Source organism: Bos indicus, chromosome 2, assembly GCF_029378745.1.
Source record: "Bos indicus isolate NIAB-ARS_2022 breed Sahiwal x Tharparkar chromosome 2, NIAB-ARS_B.indTharparkar_mat_pri_1.0, whole genome shotgun sequence".
NCBI classification, from domain to species: domain Eukaryota; kingdom Metazoa; phylum Chordata; class Mammalia; order Artiodactyla; family Bovidae; genus Bos; species Bos indicus.
In genome coordinates, this window is record NC_091761.1 from 135,807,706 (window position 1) to 135,832,430 (window position 24,725).

The 24,725-nt window shown below is 59.1% G+C and overlaps 1 protein-coding gene and 1 non-coding gene across 3 annotated transcripts; one reads left to right on the forward strand and one right to left on the reverse strand.

Moving 5' to 3' along the window:
- The first annotated feature begins 1,227 nt into the window (after nucleotides 1–1,227).
- FAM131C (family with sequence similarity 131 member C) lies at nucleotides 1,228–24,400 on the forward strand. Of its 2 annotated transcripts, none has more exons than XM_070778283.1 (7): nucleotides 1,228–1,370; nucleotides 17,698–17,801; nucleotides 19,148–19,183; nucleotides 19,398–19,491; nucleotides 21,668–21,853; nucleotides 22,286–22,396; nucleotides 23,584–24,400. In XM_070778283.1, exons 1-7 carry the CDS (start codon nucleotides 1,349–1,351, stop codon nucleotides 23,826–23,828), a joined length of 798 nt encoding a protein of 265 aa, XP_070634384.1. In that variant the 5' UTR covers nucleotides 1,228–1,348; the 3' UTR covers nucleotides 23,829–24,400. The 2 variants fall into 2 exon arrangements, with proteins under 2 accessions (XP_070634384.1, XP_070634387.1); XM_070778286.1 differs by lacking the exon at nucleotides 1,228–1,370 and adding an exon at nucleotides 3,547–3,807.
- LOC139179315 (U6 spliceosomal RNA) lies at nucleotides 10,990–11,096 on the reverse strand. The gene has a single exon (XR_011563670.1). It is a non-coding gene; the product is annotated as a U6 spliceosomal RNA (small nuclear RNA).
- Nucleotides 24,401–24,725: the final 325 nt, after the last annotated feature.

Here is a 24,725-nt window from a genome sequence, read left to right on the forward strand (position 1 = left end):
TGTCTGTTGTGGTCACGCTGGCACCTTGTAGGTGCTTCGCACGCGTCCGCTGAATGGAGTTTCCTCAGCATTCCCACTGCGTGAGGAAATGCCGCACACCTGTGTTCACCATCACTGCTATTTTTAGCTCTAAGTACCTACTACGGCTTAGTCATTTTGCACACGTTACCTCACGGATCCTTACAGCAATCCCGTGAGGTAAGACTTCTACCCCAGTTAACAAGCAAAAACCCTGAGGCTCAGAGAAGGGAAGCAACGCAGTGGGTGTGAGCTGAGCCCACATTCTCACCAGCGGTGGACACCCCTGGCTGGGGTCGCTCCCCACCAGGACTTTTCTCCGGAGAAGGCGCCAGGCCTGAGGAAAGAGGAGGCGGCAGTGCCCACTCCAGGCCCGGATCCTGCCTGGCTGCAGGCCCCGAGCCCCACCACACAGCCACCCCAGCTGCCTTCATCCCTCAGAGCCCTGCTGGGAGGGCACCAGGGCACCTGGCCTGCTCACTCATAAAAGGGGCACCGTGCCATCTGACCTGCCTGGCGCACACGGAGGTGTCAGGATGGATGGAGATGGAAGGAGGCGACAGTGAGCGCTCGGTGCCTGAGGGCTGTGTGGGACCGCCGGCTGGGGAGCTGGGGTGTCTGAGCACGACTGCGTGTGGATGGAGTGTGTAGATGTGGGCGTGCGCGGTGGTGAGCGTGTGGGTGAAGCATATGTTCACACGTGCAACTGTACCCACGTGTACTCACGGGTGGGCATGTGAGAGGGTGAGTGTGAGTGACTAGAGGGGCCCCGGTCACCCGCCCTCACGCGGAGGGGAACGCAGGCCCTGACCCTGACCTACGGCTCACCATCCCCACGGTCTACAACCCCGGCCTGGCCCATCGACCCCCAGTGAGGGGCTGACGGGCAAAAGTCGCGGTCCCTCCCCGCGCAGGAGCCCTGGGCAAGGCGTGTGACCGCCTCTGTTTCTTCCCTGCAAAGCGGTTCACCGCCGGTCCTGCGCTCCGCCCGGCTGGCCGGACGCTGGAGCCTCCCCGCCCCCGCCGCCCGTCCCTGCCTTTCACCCCGCGCCCGGCGGCGGCCGGAGGGCCCGGGTCCCAGCGCAGCTCCGCCTCCGCGCTCAGCACCGCCCCGCCGCGCGGCCACAGGTGCGCGGCCGCCGGGGCTCGGCCCCGCCCGCGCTGACCGCGGCGGGGCGGTGCCAGGCTAGCGGGCGGCGCGATCCGGACGCCCGGGCGGCGGCGGGAGCCGCGGGCCCGACCCCTCCCCGCTCGTCCGCGCCGGCGCCGCGCGTGGGCCCCGCGCCCGCGGAGACATGAGCGCCCGGCGGCCCGGCCCCGCGGCCCCGTGATGGGCTCCTGCGTGTCGCGAGGTGAGGGGGCCGGGGCCGTGCCGGGGGAAGGGGCCCCGCGCCGGGGTCGCGCGCAGTCCCTCAGCGGCTCCGAGGGGCCTGGGCGGGGGTGGGGGAACCACCTGCCCTTCCCGGCGGCCGCACCCCACCGGCGCCCCGGGGACGCGGTGCCCCGCATGCATCCACACCCCAGCAGGCGGCGGGAGCCGGGTCTCTGTCTTCCCGGCGGCGCACACCCCTACCTGGGGCGGGGGACACGGAGCGTCTGAGCGCCCCCGGCCTCTCCGGAGGGACTCGGGGCACTCGCGGCGCAAGCCGACCCCCGTTCCCACGCCCCCCGAGACGCAGGGCCCACCGCTGTCCGCGAACCCCATTCCCTGTCTTCAGACTGCCTGAACACCCACGGCAGGGGTTAGTGGGATGAACAGGGTCTAAAGAAGGCCCCCTTCCCTCCTGCCGGCGCCTCACCCCACCCCCAGCCTGGTCCGGGGACAGGTGGGGACAGGCGGCCGGGCCCCCAGGAAGCTGCGGCCTGTGTCTCCACCCGGATCTCTGCTGCCTGCCGGTGCCTGACCCCTGGCTGTCCCCGGGGTGGAACAGGGAGCCCCCGGAGCTGCCCTGGGGGGCGGTGGGGTGGGCAGGGAAGGGGTGGGCAGGTGTGGGAGGCTGCGCCTGGTCCCTTCACCCCGCAGCCGGAGCAGCTGGGCTGAGGTGAGGGGGCACAGACCCTGGCTCCCACTCTGCGGTATGAAGCCAAACCCAGTGACCCCAGGCACGGCCTTGGGGGGCCGCTGCCTCATCACGCACCCCAGCCCTCCTCAGGTGTGGAGGGGTAACCAGGCATTGGGAAGGGGCTGGGCCGGCTCCAGGGGACCCGCCGTGGGAGACGGTGGGGAAAGGGTGCCGCCTGGGCGCTCTGCTCACCAGGCCCCTGGGCTTCGGGTAAGCCGCTCAGGATGTCTCAGGAGGGTGGGATCGTGCGTGGGGGCGGGGCTGGGTGAGGTTCTTTCGTTCATTCATTAAACTGACGTCAGCCTGACACCTACTGTGTGCCAGCCACTGTGTACACGCTGGGTGCCGAGAGGCGGTGAGCCCAGCACAGCGTCTGCTCTGAGACCTCCAGCCTGGCCAGAGGGGAAGGTACTGTTTAGAGTGGAGAGTACTTAAGTTTCTTTAGAACCGGCAGGCTCTTGGTGTGTCTGCAGAAGCCCGGAAGGCTGGGCAGGCTCCTGGTGTTGGGGTCCTGGGGTTCCCTTTCCTGTGGCCCTCCCGCACACTCGGCCGTCCTGAGCCAGGTGCCGGAGGCCCGGCCCCAGGGGACTTGCCCGTTAGCCGCAGACCAGGGCGGTGCTGTCAGGACTGGGGCGGGGGCTCGAGTCCTCTGACGCCCCTGTAGCTGGTGCTGGGACCCTCTGCAGTGCCCTCTGTGTGAGGTCACCCTGAGGTCTCCACCCTTCCTGCAGTGGCTTGGGCTCCTCGTTGTGTATCCTGACCTTGTACCCTCCTGAGGGGGTCTGCCCACTCCCAGTGCCAACATGCCCGCAGGCAAGTTGGATGCAGGTACAGAAAGTGTGAGCCCCCTTGAGCAGAGGACAACCATCGTCCCATTACTCTGGTTCTGGGGGTCTGAACCCCTGAGTGGAGGCCACCTGCCCCTCTAGCTGTCACTGCTCCTCCCAGAGTGCGCTTGGCTCACCAGGGAACGTTCCAGGCTCAACTCGCCAGTCCGGGGTCTGTACTAGCACAGCCCTCATTTTACAGACAGGGAAACAGTGTCTGGGGCTGCATGGTTAAGAAAGAGCAGAAGCGAGGCTTGAACGTGGTCATGCTGGCTTCGGAACCTGCGCCCTTGTTCTCTGTAATACACAGCCAGCCGTTGGACCCAGGGCTGGCCTGGCCCGCTCCTCTCCAGCCCCCGGCCTCTGGCTTCCAAGAGCCTCTGAGTCTCCACGTGCTAAGTCACTCAGTCGTGTCTGACTCTGTGCAACCCTACTGGCTGTAGCCCTCCAGGCTCCTCTGTCCACGGGATTCTCCAGGCAGGAACACTGGAGTGGGTAGCCATGCCCTCCTCCAAGGGATCTTCCTGACCCAGGAATTGAACCCGCGTCTCTTAATGTCTCCTGCATTGGCAGGCGGGTTCTTTACCACTGGCGCCACCTGGGAAGCCCTGGGAGTCTCCACACCCGCCCCCATTGCTAACAACAGCCCCCCGTACTCCACGTGCCAAACTCGCAGCCCGAAGCCAGGCCAGAGACTGCATCCTGCTGCTGCCCATAGACACCCAGAGCCTGCAGGCGACTGCCGCTGCCCAGCCAAAGCCCAGGCTTCGGGCCACAGCTGAGAGAGCCACGCCGCCCAGCCCTGGGCAGCAGTTAGCCCCCTCGAGCCAGGCCTGAGTGTGAACTTTGGAGCCAGCCAGCCAGCCTGCTCTGCCACCTCAGCAAGTTACTTAACCTGTGTATGTATCTCAGTGTTCTCATCTCTAAAATGGGAATAATACTGCTATGGATGTCTTAGGGGACTGAAAGTGAAAGTGAGAGTCGCTCAGTTGTGTCCGACTCTTTGCGACCTCATGGACTGTAGCCCGCCAGGCTCTTCAGTCTATGGAGTTCTCCAGGCAAGAATACTGGAGTGGGTTGCCATTCCCTTCTCCAGTGATCTTCCCAACCTAGGGACTGAACCCAGGTCTCCTGCATTACAGGAGATTCTTTATCAGCTGAACCACCAGGGATACTAGGAGGGGATTAAATGACTTAATTCATGTAAAGCACTCAGACCGCTACCTGGCATGTAGCCAGCCCTCTAAGTGTTAGCTGTCACTTTAGTTTTTAATTTTTATTATTACCCTTCTGTGCAGACAGCTAATCCAGATCCTCTTGGCTGGGACAGGGGAAGCTACAGGGGCTTTGAGCAGCATCCCGCCTTGTAGGAAAAGACACGCGTGAGAGGCTGAGGACGTGGGGAAAGTGATTGGGCCCAGATGGAGGCACCAAACGCCTTTCCTCAGAGCTGTTTTGTGTTGTCTTGAGTGCTTATCCTGAGCTGGCTGAGGCTTCACTCTCCTGACCTTGTTAGACCCCATTCAACCCCGAAAGGGGGGTGTCGGGCTCAGAGATGGGAAGGGTCTTGGCTGAGGTCACACGGGCAGGACCCAGAGAGGCAGGATTTGAATCCAGGACTGCCTGATCTTGGAGCCTGAGCAAAGAAGCCCTGCCTTTTGCTTTCTCGGGTCCCCACTTGAGAGGGTGCCGGGCAGGTGGCCCGTGCTTGAGGCAGTCAGCTCTGGAAAACGCCCATGTCGGCGTCCGCTTTGGCTTTGCCGCCACCCGCAGCGACGGTCTGTACCGAGCGATCTGTGTCTGCCCGCCTCGCTCCAGCTCCAGGTCTCTCCGGGCCCATCTCCTGCCCCTGGGGCTGAAACTCTCTGCCTGCCCCTGCCCACTGCTCCAGACCACCCGTCACCCTCCTGGCCCCACCCTGGGTCCAGTGCCCTGGGAGCTGTGAGTTGTGAGACCGGGGAGTTCCTTCTGGAAGGTCAAGCATCTGATGATGCCTGGGAGGGGCTGCAAGCTCTAAGGGGCCGACCGGAGAACCCCCAGCATCCCCAGCGCTCTGACCCCTGACTGTGACCCCCCATCCCCTACCCCAGTGCTCTGACCCCTGACTGTGATCCCCTATCCCCCTACCCCCAGTGCTCTGACCCCTGACTGTGACCCCCCATCCCCACCCGCAGTGCTCTGACTCCTGACTGTGACCCCCCATCCCCACCTCCAATGCTCTGACCCCTGACTGTGCCCCCCCATCCCCAGCACCCCAGGCCCATGAGCAGAGTCCCTCTGGGCACCGTGGGGGGACTGAGGAAGGGGTGGATGGGGCCCTGCCCTTAGAGGCTCACAGTCTGATGCGGAGACGCAACCTTGTCCTTGAAGCTTTGTCTCCGGGGGAGGCAGGACACACACACTGGGACAAACAGCCTGAGGAGCCGCTCAGGAGCTCAGCACTGGCCAGCGGGCACGGCACACGCTCTGGGGTCTGACTGGCCCAGGCTTCAGCCTCATTTCTGCCACTTATGAGTAGGTGCCCTGAACCTCTCTGAGCCTCAGTTTCCCCATATGTAAAATGGGTGTGAGTGAGTGAGTGAGTGAAGCTGTGCAGTTGTGTTTGACTCTTTGTGACCCCATGGACTGTAGCCTGCCAGGCTCCTCTGTCCATGGAGATTCTCCAGGCAAGAATGCTGGAGTGGGGTGCCATTTCCTTCTCCAAGAGATATTCCTGACCCAGGAATCGAACCCGGGTCTCCTGCATTGTAGGCAGACGGTTTACTGTCTGAGCCACCAGGGAAGTAAATGGGTGTTCAGTTCAGTCGCTCAGTCGTGTCCGACTCTTTGCGACCCCATGAACCACAGCACGCCAGGCCTCTCTGTCCATCATCAACTCCCAGAATTCACTCAGACTCATGTCCATCGAGTCAGTGATGCCATCCAGCCATCTCATCCTCTGTCGTCCCCTTCTCCTCCTGCCCCCAATCCCTCCCAGCATCAGAGTCTTTTCCAATGAGTCAACTCTTCGCATGAGGTGGCCAAAGTACTGGAGCTTCAGCTTTAGCATCATTCCTTCCAAAGAAATCCCAGGGCTGATCTCCTTCAGAATGGACTGGTTGGATCTCCTTGCAGTCCAAGGGACTCTCAAAAGTCTTCTGCAACACCACAGTTCAAAAGCATCAATTCTTCGGTGCTCAGCCTTCTTCACAGTCCAACTCTCACATCCATATATGACCACTGGAAAAATCATAGCCTTGACTAGATGGACCTTTGTTGGCAAAGTAATGTCTCTGCTTTTGAATATGCTATCTAGGTTGGTCATAACTTTCCTTCCAAGGGGTAAGCGTCTTTTAATTTCATGGCTGCAATCACCATCTGCAGTGATTTTGGAGCCCAGAAAAATAAAGTCTGACACTGTTTCCCCATCTGTTTCCCATGAAGTGATGGGACCAGATGCCATGATCTTCGTTTTCTGAATGTTGAGCTTAAAGCCAACTTTTTCACTCTCCTTTTTCACTTTCATCAAGAGGCTGTTTAGTTCCTCTTCACTTTCTGCCATAAGGGTGGTGTCATCTGCATATCTGAGGTTATTGATATTTCTCCCAGCAATCTTGATTCCAGCTTGTGCTTCTTCCAGCCCAGCGTTTCTCATGATGTACTCTGCATATAAGTTAAATAAGCAGGGTGACAATATTCAGCCTTGACGTACTCCTTTTCCTATTTGGAACCAGTCTGCTGTTCCATGTCCAGTTCTAACTGTTGCTTCCTGACCTGCATACAGGTTTCTCAAGAGGCAGGTCAGGTGGTCTGGTATTCCCATCTCTTTCAGAATTTTCCACAGTTTATTGTGATCCACACAGTCAAAGGCTTTGGCATAGTCAATAAAGCAGAAATAGATGTTTTTCTGGAACTCTCTTGCTTTTTCGATGATCCAGCGGTTGTTGGCAATTTGATCTCTGGTTCCTCTGCCTTTTCTAAAACCAGCTTGAATCAGCTTGAAAATGGGCGTAATAGTGCCTAATTTGTAGAGTTGTTGTTTCCCTCTCTGACTCTCTTTTGGCCACCTGGCTTGCAGGATCTTAGTTCTCTGACCAGGGATTGAACCTGGGCCCCCAGCAGTGGAAGCACTGAGTCCTAACCTCTGGACTGTCAGGGAATTCCCTGACGGGTTGTTGTTAAGATAAAATGGGAGATAACGGATGGCAAGGCCTAGCAGAGGAAGTGTTCAGTCACCAGTGTAAGGAAATCACTGTACACCAGACTACGCTGAGTAGGGTTGCTGGTTAGGTAACGGCCTGATGCAGCTGAGGCTGATCTAGGCAGGCTGCGTGGAGGAGGTGAGGCTAGAGCAGGGTGTTCAGAGAAGTTGGGCTCTTGTCGCGCAGGCACACCAGCCCAGGGAGTGAGGGGCCAGGATTCGTGCTCGGGGCAGGCCCCTGGGGGGAAGGCTGTGCCTGCCATGCTATCTCCAGGGCGGGGCTGGAGCCTGGCATGTCATGGCCGGCCGTGGCCGCGGTCCGCCCCGTGCGCTCAGCCCTGGGGCCCCGAGACGCATGGGGGAGGCCCGAGATGGCCCAGGGAAAGCGTCACAAGGGCCTTCGGGCTTGGTTGTGTCTCAGATCCTGTGTGTTTTCGAGAGGAGCCTCACCCTCTCTGGGCTGCTGAGCTGGAGCAGGGTGAAGCCTGGGACCAGTGTGCCCCCCAGGGCGTGGGACCCGGGCAGACGGCAGGCACTGACTGATGGGCAGGGGCGCCAAGGCCCAGCTCAGGGCCTGGAAGGCAGAGAGAGGAGTCTGGAGGGTTACGTGGCGGCCTCACCCCGGGCACGAGCGGAGAGGACCAGTGTGGGAGCTTTGCCGCAAGAGGGTGAAGCATCGGGAGCAGCTGCCTGCGTGGCTGGACGTGGGCGGACTCAGGAGCCGGCGTGGGAAGGCAGGGGGCATCCTTGGCGTGCTGAGCAGCTCTGGTGGAGGCAGGGGGTGGGGGGGACGGAAGGAGAGGATGGCTCCACCCTGCAGGGCAGAAGGCCCTGCTGCCACAGTGACCGGGGCCTGTTCTGCGCCTGGCCCGTGGTGGAAGGGCAGTCAGAGAAGGGACCTCAGACTCTGGGTTCAGGGGAGTGGGCTGTGCACTGGGAAAGAGCGGGTGCCCCACGGCTCCCGGGTGAGAGGAAGACACCCCAGGAGCGCAGGCTGGGGGTCTCTGCAGGCTGTCCCCCAGCCCCCACCTGCATGAAACGCTGTGTTTTTCCAGTTGCCTGTGGTGACGTGGCCTCTGGTCCCAGCTGGGCAAAGAGCAGCCTGTGATTTCCCTCGGGGCTGGTTCATTACCTGATGTCTCCATGGCAACCAGCCTGTGCCATCACGGGGCCAGAGTCCTTGAGGGGAGAAGGCGGCTTTGGCAGAGGCGCCTGCACCCCTCCTGAGCTGGGGGGTAGGAAAGCTAGGGAGGGGCTGGGAGCAGGAGTCCAGGACTGCACCACATCGACAGATAGTCTTGTCCGAGTCCCATCTCCTCCAGGCTTCAGCATTACTTGCCATCTCCCCTCGTTTCCACTCTGTGGTCCCAGTTTCCAAGCAGCTTCTGGCAATGGGCAGGGGCCTGGAGGGAGCCCTGCACCCTCGGGAGTTCCCGGGGCAGCTGGTAGCCAGTGTCACCCGGCCTGAACATTGGAGGCCCCGGCTGGTGGGTGCAGGACCCTCAGAGGTCCTTTCAAACTTTTTTGACTGGGCCCTTAAGAATAAATGTGCTTTGTATCATAACCCAGGACACACACACAGAAAATCCTCACTGTATACACACAGGTGTCTTTGCAATTCAAAAGAGGCTTCACGAAATAAGGCTTAGCCTGATTGTGCAGTGGGTTCTGATATTTTTCTGTTCTACACCATTCTGTTTCATTCTTTTAAAATACGACCTAGGAAATTGCTTGCTTGACCCACTGAAGGTTTCCCCCTGCCCTCCGCCTGGTTTGAACACCAACTCTGAAGGGCCTGGAATGTGGCGTCTGTACACTGGAAAGTCTGAGGCCCAGTGAGGCACAAGATCTGCCCAGGGTCACACGGCCAGAGCTGAGGGTAAGGAGCACAGTGCGTTGCACGCCCCGGGGGCACACGGCCCCATGCTCATGGCCCCGCACTGCCCCACTGCTCCTAGCGCCCGGGTCACTGAGCTCTGGATCCAGGGCTGGAACCTCACCTGACTCCACTCCCCTTTTCTCCGGTCCCTGCCCCAGACAGTCTCACTGAAGCGCCCCGACCTGCCAGCCCGTAACCCCCTTTGGGCAGATCACAGAACCCTCTCGCCCCTTCTGGACACAAGTCAGTCCATCCAGTTTGGATGACAGCTTTCCTCTCCCGTCCCATCTGACCCTCCCCTCATCCCCTGTGGCTGAGGCTTGTTGTTGTTCTGTTGCTAAGTTGTATCTGACTCTTTGCGACCCCATGGACTGCAGCACGCCAGGCTTCCCTGTCCTTCACCAACTCCCAGAGCTTGCTCAAACTCACGTCCATCAAGTCAGTGATGCCATCCAACCATCTCATCCTCTGTCATTCCCTTCTCCTCCCACCTTCAATCTTTCCCAACATCAGAGTGTTTTCCAATGAGTCAGCTCTTTGCATCAGGTGGCCAAAGATTTGGAGTTTCAGCTTCAGCATCAGTCCTTCCAGTGAGTATTCAAGACTGATTTCCTTTAGGATTGACTGGTTTGATCTTGTATTCCAAGGGACTCTCAAGCGTCTTCTCCAGCACCACAGTTTGAAAGCATCAATTCTTTGGCGCTTGGCTGGCCGTACCCAAGGGTCATGGTCTGCTCTTTGCTCTGCTGGCCCCTCTCTCCTTTGGGTCCCATTCTCCTGTGGCATGCTGGAGTCGGGCACAAAAAACTTGAGAAAAAATGGGGCAGAGACCATTTTGTATTTGTATCTATCTGGAGCTCGAACAGTCTCCCTCGGCTACCCTTGGCTCACTGGTGACTCCTCTGTGTGGTTGGCACCCAAATGTTCATTCCTTCCTTCTTTTTTTTTTTAAATTTAATTTTATTTTTAAACTTTACATAATTGTATTAGTTTTGCCAAATATCATAATGAATCCGCCACAGGTATACATGTGTTCCCCATCCTGAACCCTCCTCCCTCCTCCCTCCCCATACCATCCCTCTGGGTCGTCCCAGTGCACTAGCCCCAAGCATCCAGTATCGTGCATCGAACCTGGACTGGCATCTCGTTTCATACATGATATTTTACATGTTTCAATGCCATTCTCCCAAATCATCCCACCCTCTCCCTCTCCCACAGAGTCCATAAGACTGTTCTATTCATCAGTGTCTCTTTTGCTGTCTCGTACACAGGGTTATTGTTACCATCTTTTAAATTCCATATATATGCGTTAGTATACTGTATTGGTGTTTTTCCTTCTGGCTTACTTCACTCTGTATAATAGGCTCCAGTTTCATCCACCTCATTAGGACTGATTCAAATGTATTCTTTTTAATGGCTGAGTAATACTCCATTGTGTATATGTACCATAGCTTTCTTATTCATTCATCTGCTGATGGACATCTAGGTTGCTTCCATGTCCTGGCTATTATAAACAGTGCTGCGATGAACATTGGGGTACACGTGTCTCTTTCCCTTCTGGTTTCCTCAGTGTGTATGCCCAGCTGTGGGATTGCTGGGTTGTATGGCAGTTCTATTTCCAGTTTTTTAAGGAATCTCCACACTGTTCTCCATAGTGTCTGTACTAGTTTGCATTCCCACCAACAGTGTAAGAGGGTTCCCTTTTCTCCACACCCTCTCCAGCATTTATTACTTGTAGACTTTTGGATTGCAGCCATTCTGACTGGTGTGAAATGGTACCTCATAGTGGTTTTGATTTGCATTTCTCTGATAATGAGTGATATTGAGCATCTTTTCATGTGTTTGTTAGCCATCTGTATGTCTTCTTTGGAGAAATGTCTATTTAGTTCTTTGGCCCATTTTTTGATTGGGTCATTTATTTTTCTGGAATTGAGCTGTAGGAGTTGCTTGTATATTTTTGAGATTAGTTGTTTGTCAGTTGCTTCATTTGCTATTATTTTCTCCCATTCTGAAGGCTGTCTTAAAAATATGGAATGCTTCACGAGTTTGCATGTCATCCTTGCGCAGGGGCCATGCTAATCTTCTCTGTATCATTCCAATTTTAGTATATGTGCTGCCGAAGCGAGCACCATTCCTTCCTTCTTACATCGAATATTTAACGAGCACCTACAGTGTGCCAGGCCCTGGGCAGGTGCTAGGGCCATTGTGGCAAATAAAACAGACAGAGTCCCAGCCCTCCCAGAGTGCGTGTTTTAGGGGAATCCATGAACAAGGAAACAGACACACGCTTTGTGGAGTGATGGGTGTAAAACAGGATGAGGGACTGGAGAGGCGTGGGTGTCCTGTTAAATGAGACAGTTGGGGAGGCCTCACTGAGGTTATAGCATCTGAGCAGAGACCTGGGCGGAGTGAGGCGTGAACCGTGTGCATGGGGAGAGAGTCCCAGGTGGAGGAAAGAGCGGCCGGCTCACAGGATCCGAGGCAGGAACACCCGGAGTGAGGGGGCAGAGGAGGGCTGGGGGTGGGTGGCGGCCAGGGTCTCCCAGGTTAGCACGGGAGATTCTCCAAGCCCATGGCAGTGGGAGAGGGTGGGCCCATCATGGGAGATCTGCTCTGCTCTGACCTCTTCATCCCCCGTTCAACTCGCTTTTCTTCATCCCCCGTTCAACTCGCTTTTCTCCCTACAGTGGCCCACCTTCCATCCTCTTGGGGCTAGGGTCCCGTTGCCTGCAAGCGGCCCTCTTAGGGGGCACCAGCAAGACTCACAGCTGGCCCCTCTCTCTGTGTCTGCCTGGCCCGTGACGACACAAACCTTGCCTTACTGGAGGTGGGAGGGCAGGCTGCCCCTGCCCCAGTCGTGGACATCCAAGCAGGAAGGGGTGAAGTGGGCAGATGTGGTGGGCTCTCCTCTGCAGGCTTCCCAGATCTCTGCAAGTGAGTCCCTGACATCCCCTCATTCAGCCTGTGGGGAGAAATGGGCAGAGTCAGAAGACGCTTGCTCCTTGTGGTGGGGGGGGCAGGAACTGTGACAAACTGACACAGCATATTCAAAAGCAGAGATAATCACTTTGCCGACAAAGGTCCGTACAGTCAAAGCTATGGTTTTGCCAGTAGTCATGTATGGGTGTGATTTTCATTCTTTATGTGATTCTCCATAAAGAATGTGCAGTGCCAAAGAATTGATGCTTTCAAACTGTGGTGTTGAAGACTCCTGAGAGTCCCTTGGCAGCAAGGAGATCAAACCAGTCCATCCTAAAGGAAATCAGTCCTCAATATTCATTGGAAAGACTGATGCTGAAGCTGACGCTCCAATGCTTTGGCCACCTGATGTGACGAGCTGACTCCTTGGAAAAGACTCTGATGCTGGGAAAGATTGAAGGCAGGACGAGAAGGGGATGACAGAGGATGAGACGGTTGGGTGGCATCACCGACTCAATGGACATGAGTTTGAGCAAACTCTGGGAGACAGTGAAGGACAGGAAGCCTGGTGTGTTGCAGTCCATGGGGTCCGAAGGAGTTGGACACAACTGAGTGACTGAACAATAAGAGTCAGAAGGGGGTTGACAGCTGGGGCGGCAGAGCTGGTTTCAGCCGCTTTGAAGAGGGTGTTCGCTCCCCCCACTCCACGTCCACCCTCTTGAGTGGTTTTCTTCAAAAGCGGGGCCCTGAAAGCCTCCTGGGTCTCAGCTTTGGATCCTAGTAGACAATTCCTGAGGAACGAGAACCACCTCCCTCAGTTGCCCGTTTTACAGATACGGAAGTGGAGCCTAGGACAGGTGAAGTCACTTGTTCAGGGCTCACGGGAATAAAGGGATTTGAACTGGACAGTCTGGCACCAGAGCCTCAGCCAGCTGTCTTCAGGGCAGTTCCTCGGGAGCCGACCCTGAAACTGGGATTTGGGTGCGACTGGAATGTGAAGGGAACCTTCCAGAGGAAACCAGTGCAGAAGTGGAGAGAGCGGGGCGGAGGAGACGCAGCCAGGAGAGATGTCTGTCGTCTTGCAGGGGTGGTTTCAGCCTGATCCCACCGGGGACTCGGATGAGAGTGAAGCTCAGAGTTTTCCCACCCGAAATAAAGTACCTGGGGCCCCGCCCCTCCATTCACGGGCGAGGGCTGCTCCGCTGGGAGCAGCATCGCTTCTTGGCTAGTTTCAGCCCAGTTGCCCTTGGGCAACCGTCTAGGAAGAGCCTCAGGAGCTGCCTGGTGGAAGCGCAGCCCGCGGGGCGGGGACTGTGGGCGACAGAAGCAGACGGGGGTCCACGGGGCCTGGGGGGCTGGGTGGGGCGCCCGCAGCCTCCGCTGCCTGCTTTCCCTCCTCGTTAACCCCCATCTCTGAGTCTCCAGTTCTGCCCACTCTCCTCCGCCCAGCCCTGCCTTTGGGGTTGCCTGGCGCCTCCCATCTCCAGCCTCAGACCCTCTCTGGCCTCCGCCTCCTCCAGGAAGCCGCATCTTGTGTCCACGCCATCCGTTCGTCTGCTTCTGTCCAGGCGGCTCCCAGCCAGAAAGGGTGATGGGAGCAGTGCCCAGGGCAGGACGGTGGAGGCCGGGACGAGCGTCCTACAGGGGCTCCCCTCCCGGCATCGCCCCAGACGCTCCTTCCAGACTCCGTGGCTTGGCGCAAGCCCCGCCCGCCTCACCCCCTCCCCGCTCGCCTCACCCCCTCCCCGCTCGCCTCACGCCCTCCCCCTCCCCACCTCCCCCCTCCCCTCCCCCCAATCCCTCCCCGCCCGCCTCACCCCCCTCCCTTCCCTCCTCACCCCCCTCCCCTCCCTCCTCACCCCTCCCCTCCCCTCCCTCCTCACCCCCCTCCCCTCCCCACCTCACCCCTCCCCTCCCCACCATCCCTCCCCGCCCCCCTCCCCCCTCCCTTCCGCCCACCATCCCTCCCCACTCGCCTCAACCCCTCCCCACTCGCCTCAACACCTCCCCGCCCACCTCACCCCTCCCCTCCCCATCATACCCCTCCCCTCCCCACCATCTCTGTGCCCACCCAAACCGTCCACCTCCAGACACCCCCTCCTGGCCAGCTGCCCCATCAGCGCTCCCATGCAGCCCCTAGTCCCCACCGAAAATCATCACAACTCCTCCTGTGCTTTGTGAGAGGAGGAGCCTTGGCATTAGACCCGCAGGGTTCAGGTCCTGACCTCCCGTGCTGGGCCGTGTGCCTGGGGCTGTGACCTCCCCCCCCCGCCCCCCACCTGCCCTGGGTTTCCTCACTTGCCAGGCTGACCATGGAGCCCCTTCTCTAGGTCACAGTGAGGACTCTGCCGTCATGCCTAGACAGGAGGGTGAAGAGAACAGCGGTCGGCGGGTGCTGGCGTTCCTGCCGCTCAGCCTTGGGTTTGAGTGAGGGGCTTTGCAGGGCTTCCTGCATGTAACTGTGAGCTCCCTGAGGGCAGGGACAGAGCTGGTCCCACCTCGGTCCCCAGGTGCCTGCACAGTGTAGACATCCAGGAGATGGGTGCTCAGTGGCTGAAGGAATAAATGGCTACATGGGTGAATGAATGAATGAGCAGTCTACAGCTCTTCATATAAGTGGACTTCTCTGGATACCCAGATTTCAGCTCTGAGCAGCTCTCAGAGCTTGTGAGTTCTGGGTTAACTGTCTGTCTCACTTACTAGAATGTCAGCTCCACGAGGGCAGAGAAATCATCTCTGTCTTTTTTTTTTTTGGATCATGCTGCACAACATACGGGATCTTAGTTTCCCAGCCAGGGATCAAACCCACGCCCCTTGCAGTGGAAGTGCAGTTTTAACCACCGGACACCAGTGAAAGAAAGTAAAAGTGAAGTCGCTCAGCCGTGTCCAACTCTTTGTGACGCCATGCACTGTAGCCCACCAGGCTCCTCAGTTCATGGAATTCTCCAGGCAAGAATACTGGAGTGGGTAGCCATTCCCTTTTCCAGGGGATCCTCCTGACCTCAGGACTCCTGACCTCAGGACTTCCTGAGCCCAGGTCTCCCACACTGTGGGCAGGTTCTTGGCCATCTGAGTCGCCGGGGAGGACTCAGAGCGGTGGTGCCACATAGCAGTTGCTCAGCTAATACCGTTCAGTGAATAGAAGAGCAAGTAGCACATTAATCGGACAGAGTGTTCCCTGTCATCCTGGGGGACTGGAGGATTCCTCTTAGTTAGACCAAGGATTCAGTCCAGCAATTCTAGTTGCTTGGTTCAAGGTGTTCACTCCCTCAGCAGCAACTGTGAACCTAGTATGTGGTAGGCCCTGATGATTCGTCAGTGGCAGGCTGATCCGGCCCTCCCACATGTAAGTACTTTTACCAGATCATAGACGTCATCCCCCGGGTGTTTACAGAGCACCTACTAAATGCAGGTGCTGTGGACGCAGAGCCCCAAGCAGAGCTGCCATGGGCTCCACTCTCGCGGCGCTTACATTTGTTGTGAGGGGAGAGGCTGGACACTTAAATAAACACAAATATCGGGGTGATGATTGTGGGGGGTGACTGGTGGCTGACACGGGGACAGGGAGGTGGCCAGGGACGGCCTCTCTTGAGCTGAGCGCTGGATGATGAGGTTCCGGAGGATCTGGGGAACGAGTGTTCCAGGCACGGGGGGGACAGCAAGGATGAAGAGCAGGCCTGGCCATTTGAGGAGCAGCACGGAGCAGAGTGCCGAGGACAGTGAGCGCGGGCGCGGGCCGGGGACTGCGGTCAGAGTGGGCCGGCGGGAGGCCCCCAGGCCGCGAGGCTGGGGCTGGCTCTGTCCCTAAAGGTGATGGAAGGGAGGGAGCCGGGCAGATGGAGACAGCCTGACCAGGGGTGTGACGTCCGGTGCTGCTGGTGGAGAATGGACGGCCCAGCAGGGGAGGGAGGAGGAAGGTGACAGCTCTCGCGGGGCAAAGCGAGAGCAGCTGTGCTGATGGAGAGGGCTAAATCTGGGGCGGAGGTCAGAGACAGGGCCCGGGGACGTGCTGGTTGATGGCTGGGCTTGGTGGAAAGAGTTGGGGAAGCAGGACTCCAAGAAAGTGCCTGGGTTTTTCACTGGGACAGCTGGGTGGACCATCGCATCATTTTCTAAAGCTGGGGAAGGAAAGGAAGATGGATTCTGGTTCACAAATTCCGTTTTGCCTGCGTTTGCTTGAGATGCTTAGTCGGCAACCATGTAGGGAGCTGGAAATTCAGTCAGGAGCTCCGGCAAAGTCGGGGCTGGAGGCATAAATGTGGGTGTCAGCCGCAGGGGTAAGACCTCCTGGCAGAGGGGAGAAGGGAGGTGAGAAGGGGCCCGGGATGAGCGGTGGGTCAGCTGCAGGGTTGAGCAGAGGAGGAGGAAGAGGAGCGGCCGTGGAGGTGGGGGGTCAGGAGAGGGTGCGGCTAGAGGGGGGGCACCCTCGTGCCTGCTGGGGGGCCGCTGAGGACCGGCCGGAGGTTCCCTCTGAGCTTTCTGGCCACTTGCCAAGGGCTGTCTCAAGGAAGGCTGGTTGGAACCGGTGCAGGAGAACAGGAGAAGACGGGGAGTAGAGGCTGGAGACAGCTCTAAGTTGGGGTCAGAGGCGTAAGCAAGGAGCGGAGGGACAGGGGTTGGGAGAATGTCTTCCAAGGGTGGAGAGGCTTGGGTTGCCAGGATGGGAGGGGCTGGGGGCCAGCCCAGTGGTGAGGGGACCCCACGCAGCAGGAGACAGGAGAGGCGATGCCGGCAAGAGCCCTTGAGCCCAGAGGCAGCGCAGCCACACCGGTGGGCCGACTCTGGGGAGAGAGACTCGGACAACATGGGAAGAGAGAGCACGGGGCCCCAGAGGAGGGCAGGCACAAGACCCCAGTGGACGGGCTGGGCTTGGACTGGGCGGACGGTTCTTCCTTTGTCACAAGAGGGAAAGTGGACGGTGTGGCATGCGGGCGGGGCAGTGATTTGAGGCGGAGAGAATGGGTGATACCTGCCAAAGGCTCCTGGATTGCACTGAGAGCCGGAGAGGAGCCGGCAGTAGGGTGCAGGAACCCACAGGGGTGTCAGTGTGAAAGTTCGAGAAGGGAAGAGGAGCAAGTGGTCAGCCTCACAGGATGCAAACTCTCAGGAATCAGAGACATGTAGAGGGATCCCTGGGTAGACCGGTGGGCACTGATTTAACTTGACACCCTGGCTTTCCTGGCAGCCAGCAGCTCTGAGGGTCCCCACAAAGCGGGCGGAGGGTTAGGCCAAAACAGGGTTAAGAGAGGCGAGTCAAGGACATCTGCAAAGGAGACCTTTAAGGATATGCCAAGGAGTCTAGGCTGGGCCTGGAGGGAAGCGGGGACATGAGTGTCTTACAAAAGACAGGCGAACAAACGGATTGGAGGTCTCCGTGAGGTCAAGGAGTCGCGGGAGTGTGAGGACTACAGGTAGTAAAAATGGAGTAACGAGGAGAGGTCGGGAAAATCCCACTGGTGGGATCTGGCTGGACTCCTCACCTGCTGTGGGCCTGAGTCTGTTTTCTTTTTCTTTTTTTAAAATTTTATTTATTTGGCTGTGTCGGGTCTTACTTGCGGCACGCAGGATCTTTCGCTGCACTGCGCCAGCTTAGTTACTCCAGGGTGTGTGGGATCTTAGTTCTGTTATCAGGGATTGAACCTACATCCCCTGCATGGCAAGGCAGATTCTTAACCACTGGACCACCAGGGAAGCCCCTGAGTCTGTTTTCGATGAAATGATGTAATAATAAAGTAACGCCATCTCTCTGAACTGGCTTGAATGGGCTTCATAATCAACAGAGCTGTGGGCTCGTGTCTTCCTTTTTTCCAGATTTGCTCACAAGTGCCCACAAGGACTGCCCCATGCCCCAGGGCATGGCCCCCCTGAACCCAGACTTGCCCTCCATCGTGGCTCCAGACCATGTCACTGGCAAGGTAACTGGTCATGCCTCGTCCCCCTGGTTCCTGGGCTGTGCCCTGGAAGCAGAAACTGTTTCAGCCTCCTTCTCTCCCCGCTGGGCCTGGCTCCTTCCTGCAGGGTCAGGCCACCCAGGGTTGTATTCAGCTGATGAAGCTCTGAATGGAGCGGGGCATCCAGGCACTGAACCTGGTCTATATAGATAAGAGTCCCATCATGAAGGGCCTCCCACCCAGATTCACTCAGTCCTGCAGAAAAGATATTGTTACGAGCCCACGACTCCTTGGCCGCCTGCACTGCAGGCTGGGGAGTAAAGGAATGAGTCCTCAGTTCAGACAGATCAAGCCGAACTTGCTAGGGGCCTCAAATCTGGTGCACAATTTTGACCTTTGCCCCAGAAGCTGTGGCCTGAACGGACAAGTTGATATATATATCACAAATATATATATATGATATGTATATCATAAACAAGTGTGTATACACACACACACACACACACACACACACACACACACACGATTGCCAAGTGGCGCTAGTGGTAAAGAACCTGCTTGCCAATACAAGTAGACGTAAGAGACGCGGGTTTGATTCCTGGGTCTGGAAGATCCCCTGGAGAAGGGCATGGCGACCCACTCCAGTACTCCTGCCTGAAGAATCCCACGGACAGTGGAGCCTGGTGGGCTACAGTCCATAGGGTCGCAAAGAGTCAGACATGACTGAAGCTACTTAGCACGTACTTGTGTTGTTTAATCTGTAAGTCATATCTGACTCTCTTTGACACCATGGACCATAGCACTGGAGTGGGTTGCCATGCCCTCCTTCAAGGGACCTTCCTGACCCAGTGATCGAACCCGCATCTCCTGCACTGGCAGGCGGATTCTTTACCACTGAGCCACCTGGGAAGCTCAGTGGTAAAGAACTGGTGTGTGTGTGTGTACATATGTATACAGAGAGAGCCCACACACCACGTGCTCAGTGTTGTGCCGGCACTTTGCCTACATTATGGCATTTATGCTTCCCCATAGCCTGGGGGATGAACGGCACTGTCCCAGCTTACAGAGGCGCAGAGTAAGGCTCTGGGATGTGAGGTGACTAGCCCAGGGATGTCCAGGAGAAGCGGCAGAGTCACAGTCTGAGCCCAGGCCTGCTCGGTCCCCCACGCCGCTGTCTCTCCTGCATAGTCATGGTCGCCCCGTACCCACCCGCTTCTCTCTGCGTGCCAGGGGACAGGAGGGCCTGCCCCAGGAGCAGGCAGACCCCTGCTCAGTCAGGGAGCACCGCCCCCTGGGGCTGCAGGAGCTGTGCCCTCTGCCGGCACAGCGTGCCCGGCCCAGCCTGTTCCTTTTTCCCCCTCTTGTTGCAGGACAAACGGATGGATTTCTGTTGGGATCCTTGGCAGGTGAGTGCGCTCGCCCCTCCTGCAGTCTGGCTAGCCCCAGCTTGGGCACACAGCGCTGCCAGCCCTGGGGGGTCTGATGGACACAGGGCTGGGGAAGGTCCTGTGGGGGTTGGCAGGACTGCCCAGGGCCTGGGGAGGGTGGGTAGAGGGGTGGGAGGGGTGGGGAGTCATCCCGCCCGTCTACCCCCTGCTCACCCCTCTCCCCTTCCTACAGAGGTGCTTCCAGACCACCAATGGCCACCTGTCCGACTCCAGGTCCTGCTCCAGCAACTACAGCGTGGCAGCCCTGGCCACCTCGTCCCTCGTGGGTGAGCTCCGGCTGCCCCCTCCTGCCCTGGGGATCTAACCCTAGCCACTGGCGGTGGGAAGGTCAGGGCAGAATGGCAGCTGGAGGGACTGCAGCCCTGTTGGACGCAAGAGTTTTCTAAGCGCCCGGCTCCGTGCGGGGCTCTGCAGGACTTGGGGGTTCCTGCCCCTCGGGGGGTTCAGTTGCTGGGTTCTCCTGAAGTTCTGGGTGTCTCCCCGGTGGTCTCCCTGCCTCTCTGCAGCACATGAAAGCAGCCAACTTGTGATGGGTTCCCTAGAAGCAGAGCCGAGAGGGGCACTGTGCCGGGGATTCACCGAGGGGTTGTTCTCGGTGGAACCCTTCAGGAGCGAGGGGGGCAGGGCAGGGGGGAGCTCGGGGCGGGGCTCTGCGGAGGGCTGCTTGTAGGTCTCTTCTCTCCCAGCCTGACCCACAGAACCCGCGGCTCTGAGGCCGTGGCTGATTTCACACGGCTCCTCCTTCCGTCAGTGTCGGCTGCCACTCGGGAGGACTCCCAGCTTCCGGGCCTCTCTGGGTGAGGCCGTTCCCGTCAGCCAAGGGCAAGGCTCCCGAGGGTGCAGGTGTGAGCACAGGTGTGAGCACAGGTGTGAGCACAGGTGTGCTCCCGTGGTGCCCGCAGCAGCAGGGGGTGGTCGCCCCGGCGCGGGGCCTTCGGGGCTCTGCTCAGCCGGCTCTGCTCACAGGCTGCTACATCCTCAGCCCCTCGCAGCCCCCCCGAAGTGCCCCCCATTTCCTCCACCCGAAATCCCTTCCCTCTGCCTCACCTGCCCCTCGGGGGCCACTGAACCACCCCCTCCAGAAACGTCCTCCGGTTGCCAGAGCTCCCCAACCTGGGGGCCCCCACCTTCTTTCCTGCCTTCATCTCTCCCAGATGTTGTCACTTGGATGGAGGAGCCTGAGAAACTCTCCCAGAGTCTTGTCTCAGCTTCCTTCATGGATGCCTGCCTTCCTTCCTTCCTTTTTCTAAAGCAAGTTAACATTAGCTTTTTTTGAATTATTATTTTTAATTATGTATCTATCTGTTAGGCTGTGCCAGTTCTTAGTTGGGTCGTGAGGAAGCTCAGCTGTTGCATGTGAGATCTAGTTCCCTTACTGGGGATTGAACCCGGACCCCCTGCATTGGGAACGTGGAGTCTTAGCCACTGGACCACCGGGGAAGTCGCCTTTCTTTCCTAAATATTGCTTTTCCTCATGTCCTGCTTTCTGGGACCAGTGATCCGAAGATCTATGTTCTCAGCCTGGGTTCGAGGAGATACTGGGGATCGTCCTTGACAACATGTTGTCCATCAGCCTGCTCCCGAGAGCCCCCCAAGCCCTGCTCCCCATCTCCCCACCCTGTCCGGTCCCTTACTGACCCCCTTCGGTGGCCCCTAAGGCCCACCCTTGGCCCTAAGTCCTCCAGTGAGGACATTCTTCCTCAACAGTGGGTCCGCCCTGTGCTGCTGTCCTGCTGTCACCGAGCCGTTGCCGTAAGGACAGGGCTGGTCCGCCCCAGGCTGGACCGTGCTGAGCTTCCCAGGCTCTTGTGCCACCTGTTCCCATGTTGCCCTGTGGCTGCCCCCTGGTGGTCCCGGGACCACCCAGACTCCTCTATGCCTTTATCCTCTTCTCAGCTCTGAAATAGCCTCCAGCCTTGCCTCTTTTTATCCAACCCAAACTGCCTTCAAAGCCTACCTCCAGCCCACCTCGTCCAGGAAGCCGTCCCTGCCTGCTGCAGGCCTCACCCTGGGAAGAGCAGGCAGTGTCTAGGCACAGAAGATGCTGTCCCCTAGCTTGTTAACTGCTGGAGGAAGGGGCAGCTGGTGGGTCTTGAAGGATCCACAAGTGAATCTCCTTGAGCAAACGGGTGTGAACTTGGTCAGAAGAGAGCAAGGGGTGTGGCAGGTCTGGAGAGGAAGGGCCAGGCGGGCGGGAACACTGCCTAGGAGCAGACCGCTGGGAGGACGTGGGGCCTGCAGGTGGGTGGGGAACGTCTGTGCAAGGGGACCTTGGGGTGTGTGACGGTGTGGGCAGGCGGGGCGTGAGGAACGGGGAGGGTATGGGCCCTGCAGGTGGGACTCTGAGGACACGGTTCTGGAGGGACATGGGGTACAGGGCACTGGACCGGCTGGAGGTTCTGGGAGGGCTGGGGCTGGCTCAGCCACCCTCAATCTCCACAGGAGTGGTGCAGAGCATCAAGGACCACATCACAAAGCCCACGGCCATGGCCCGCGGCCGCGTGGCCCACCTCATCGAGTGGAAGGGCTGGAGCGTGCAGCGGGCGGGCTGGGAGCTGCCCCCGGCCGCCGCCGAGGAGCATTACTGCCTCCTCCCGGATGAGCTTCGGGAGGCCCGCTTTGCCGCAGGTCAGCAGGGGCGGGAGCTGGGGGACGGACTGGCCGGGTCTGGTCTTGAGAGGCCCCGGGGTACCCCCTGTGTGTTGTCGGGGCGTGCTCAGTTGCTTCAGTCATGTCCGGTTCTCTGTGACCCCATGGACTGTAGCCCGTCAGGCTCCTCTGTCCATGGGATTTTCCAGGCAAGAATACCGAGTGGGTTGCCATTTCCTTCTCCAGGGGATCTTTCCGACCCAGGGTTTGAACCTGCATCTCTTATGTCTCCTGCATTGGCAGGCGGGGTCTTTACCACTGGTCTGAGCAGGGAATTACAGTGCTGAGCGTGGGGGCATTGATGGGAACTCCGATCCCCCGGGCCATGGATGGGCAGCCTCGAGAGCCAGCATGTGGTGCCCACCCACCCGTACCCTCTGTGCCCCTGCTGAGCTGGGTCCATCCCCACAGGGGTTGCCGAGCAGTTTGCCATCACGGAGGCCACACTGAGCGTCTGGTCCTCGTTGGATGATGGAGAGCTGGGCCTGGAGAGCAGCCCCGTGGACATCCTGCAGCTCCAGGGTACGGCCTGGGGGCCGGGGTGGGATGCCGCGGAGCCGGCGTGCAGGCCTGCTTTGCTACCTGTGCCCTGGGGCCTCAGAGAAGCCCCCCGACCCTCAGCCTTAGGTTTTCTTCATCTGAAAAAGGGGGCTGGTGATCCTTGCTCTGCCCATTGCCCTGGAGCACCATGAGCATAAAGGGGATGACAGATCGAGAGGCAGGCGATAGGTCAGATGAGGGACGGAGAGATGACAGTAAGTAGGCGGCAGACAACGTGCATCAGGTGCTCGCTGTGCAGGTGCTTTACACGTGTTATTTCGATTTATCCTGTGATACTCTGAGAAGCAGGGCGGCTATTATCTCCATTTCACAAATAGGGGAAACTGAGGCATCAGGAGACTTGCCTCAGACACTTCCCTGGTGGTTAAAACTCTGCATTTTCACTACAGGGGACACGGCTTTGACCCCTGGTCGGGAACTAAGGCCCTGCATGCTGCATGGCGTGGCCAAAAGGAGACTGGCCTCAGACTGTGCTGTGTGCTAATCGCTCAGTCGTGTCCGACTCTATGAGGCCCCATGGACTGTAGCCCTCCAGGCTCCTCTGTCCATGGGATTCTCTAGGCAAGATTACTGGAGTGGGTTGTCATGCCCTCCTCCAGGGGATCTTCTCAACCCAGGGATGGAACCCGGGTCTCCCACACTGCAGGCGGTTCTTTCCAGCTGAGACTCCAGGGAAGCCTCAGATTACACAAGCTGAAGGCATCAGGATCTGAACCTCAACCTCAGGCACCATCAGTCACCTTTGTAGATACCCCGTTACCCCTGAGGGCTTCAGGGAGCCTGGGTCCTGGGTGGAGCTGGCAGACCCACTGTGTGCTCCTCCTCCTGACATGAGTGAGGGGAGGGGCGGAGGCCTGGGGAGAGCACTGGTCAGCCCAGTTCTCAGAGCACAGAAGGATTTGAGGCCAGCAGGCTGGCTGCAGAGTCTGTTGTTAACCATGCTGCTCACTGCCACCACCACGCCATCACCCAGGGAGAAACAGGCTCAGAGGGTCAGTGACATGACCGAGGCCACACAGCTTGGTGCTGATAAAGCAGGATTCCGAGGCAGGTCCTCTGCCGCTGGCCCCCACCTCCAACCCCGGGGAGGGCAAGGGGCAGGGCCTTCCCAGCTCCATCCTCACCCCCACCCCCCGTTGCTTTTGCAGACCTGGGGAGCGTCTACCTCCAGGACAGCCTTCTGAGTGTCCGCTCGCAGGATGACAGTCTTCTGGCCTTCTCCTCCCCCGACGGCTGGCCCTCCCCTGACGAGCCCCCCAGCCCCGGATGGCAGCTCCGGCCACGGCTCCCGGGGTCCCTGGGGCCTGAGGCGGGGGCCAGACCGCAGGGCCCCCTCCGCTCCGGGGACGGCGGCCTGCCCTCTGAGGAGGAGGACGAGGTGTTCTACAACTGAGGAGGGCCAGGCCGCTCCCGCTGTGGCCCGGCAGGCAGCCCGGAGCCATCAGGACCCCGGGCGCTGGGTGGGCGTTTTGTGACCCCTCGGGGCAGGCATGGGGTTGGGGCGGCACTCCTGTGGACACTCTGTGCCTCCCGGACCTCCCCCGCCTCCCCCGTGGGAGCCGTGATCCCCTTCCCCCTCTCTACCTGGCTCAGGAGGGCGCCTTCCCTGAAGGGTGTCTGCCATGGGCAGGCTCGAGGACTCTCAGCAGACACCCGGGCAGACTGCCCAGAGGAGCCGACAGCCACGCAAGGGCGTGGGGACCCTGCTCAGCCCCAGGCTCAGCCCTCTGCCCTCTGCCTGCGCTCCGGCCCCATCAGAGGCGGTGGCTCCTCGGGGTGCTGACCCCTGCTTCTCGGGGCGCTGACCCCTGCTGCTCAGCGCTCTTCACAGGACTCTGTCTCGGGGTGTTTGTCGGCCCCTTATTCTCCAGATCCACTCCCTGGGGCCCTGCTTCCCCTCCTCACACCCGCCTCCACCTCCAGGAAGGTTCTCAGCAGACATTAAAGTGGTGGATTCTCCATGGATGACCTTGGCCTGGTCTCTGCAGGGGATGGCACGTCCTTCGGCTCCCAGCTCACGGGAGAGGGCCCTGACCCCTCAACACAAAGACTGCTGGTCACCCTGCTGCTGGTGGCCAGGATGGTCCCCATGGAGGAGACTTAAGGCTCTGTGGACTCTGAGGAACCCCACCTGGGGACCCTGCTTTGTCAGCCCCGGCTCAGCCAAGGAGGAGGCTGAGGCTGGAGTGGAGGTAGCTGGGTCACAGGGTCATGTGTACCCATGAGGACAGGCATCGTAGGACCCAGTGGGAGCCCGCTCTCCCCCATAGCTCCCTGCCAGGAAGGGGGC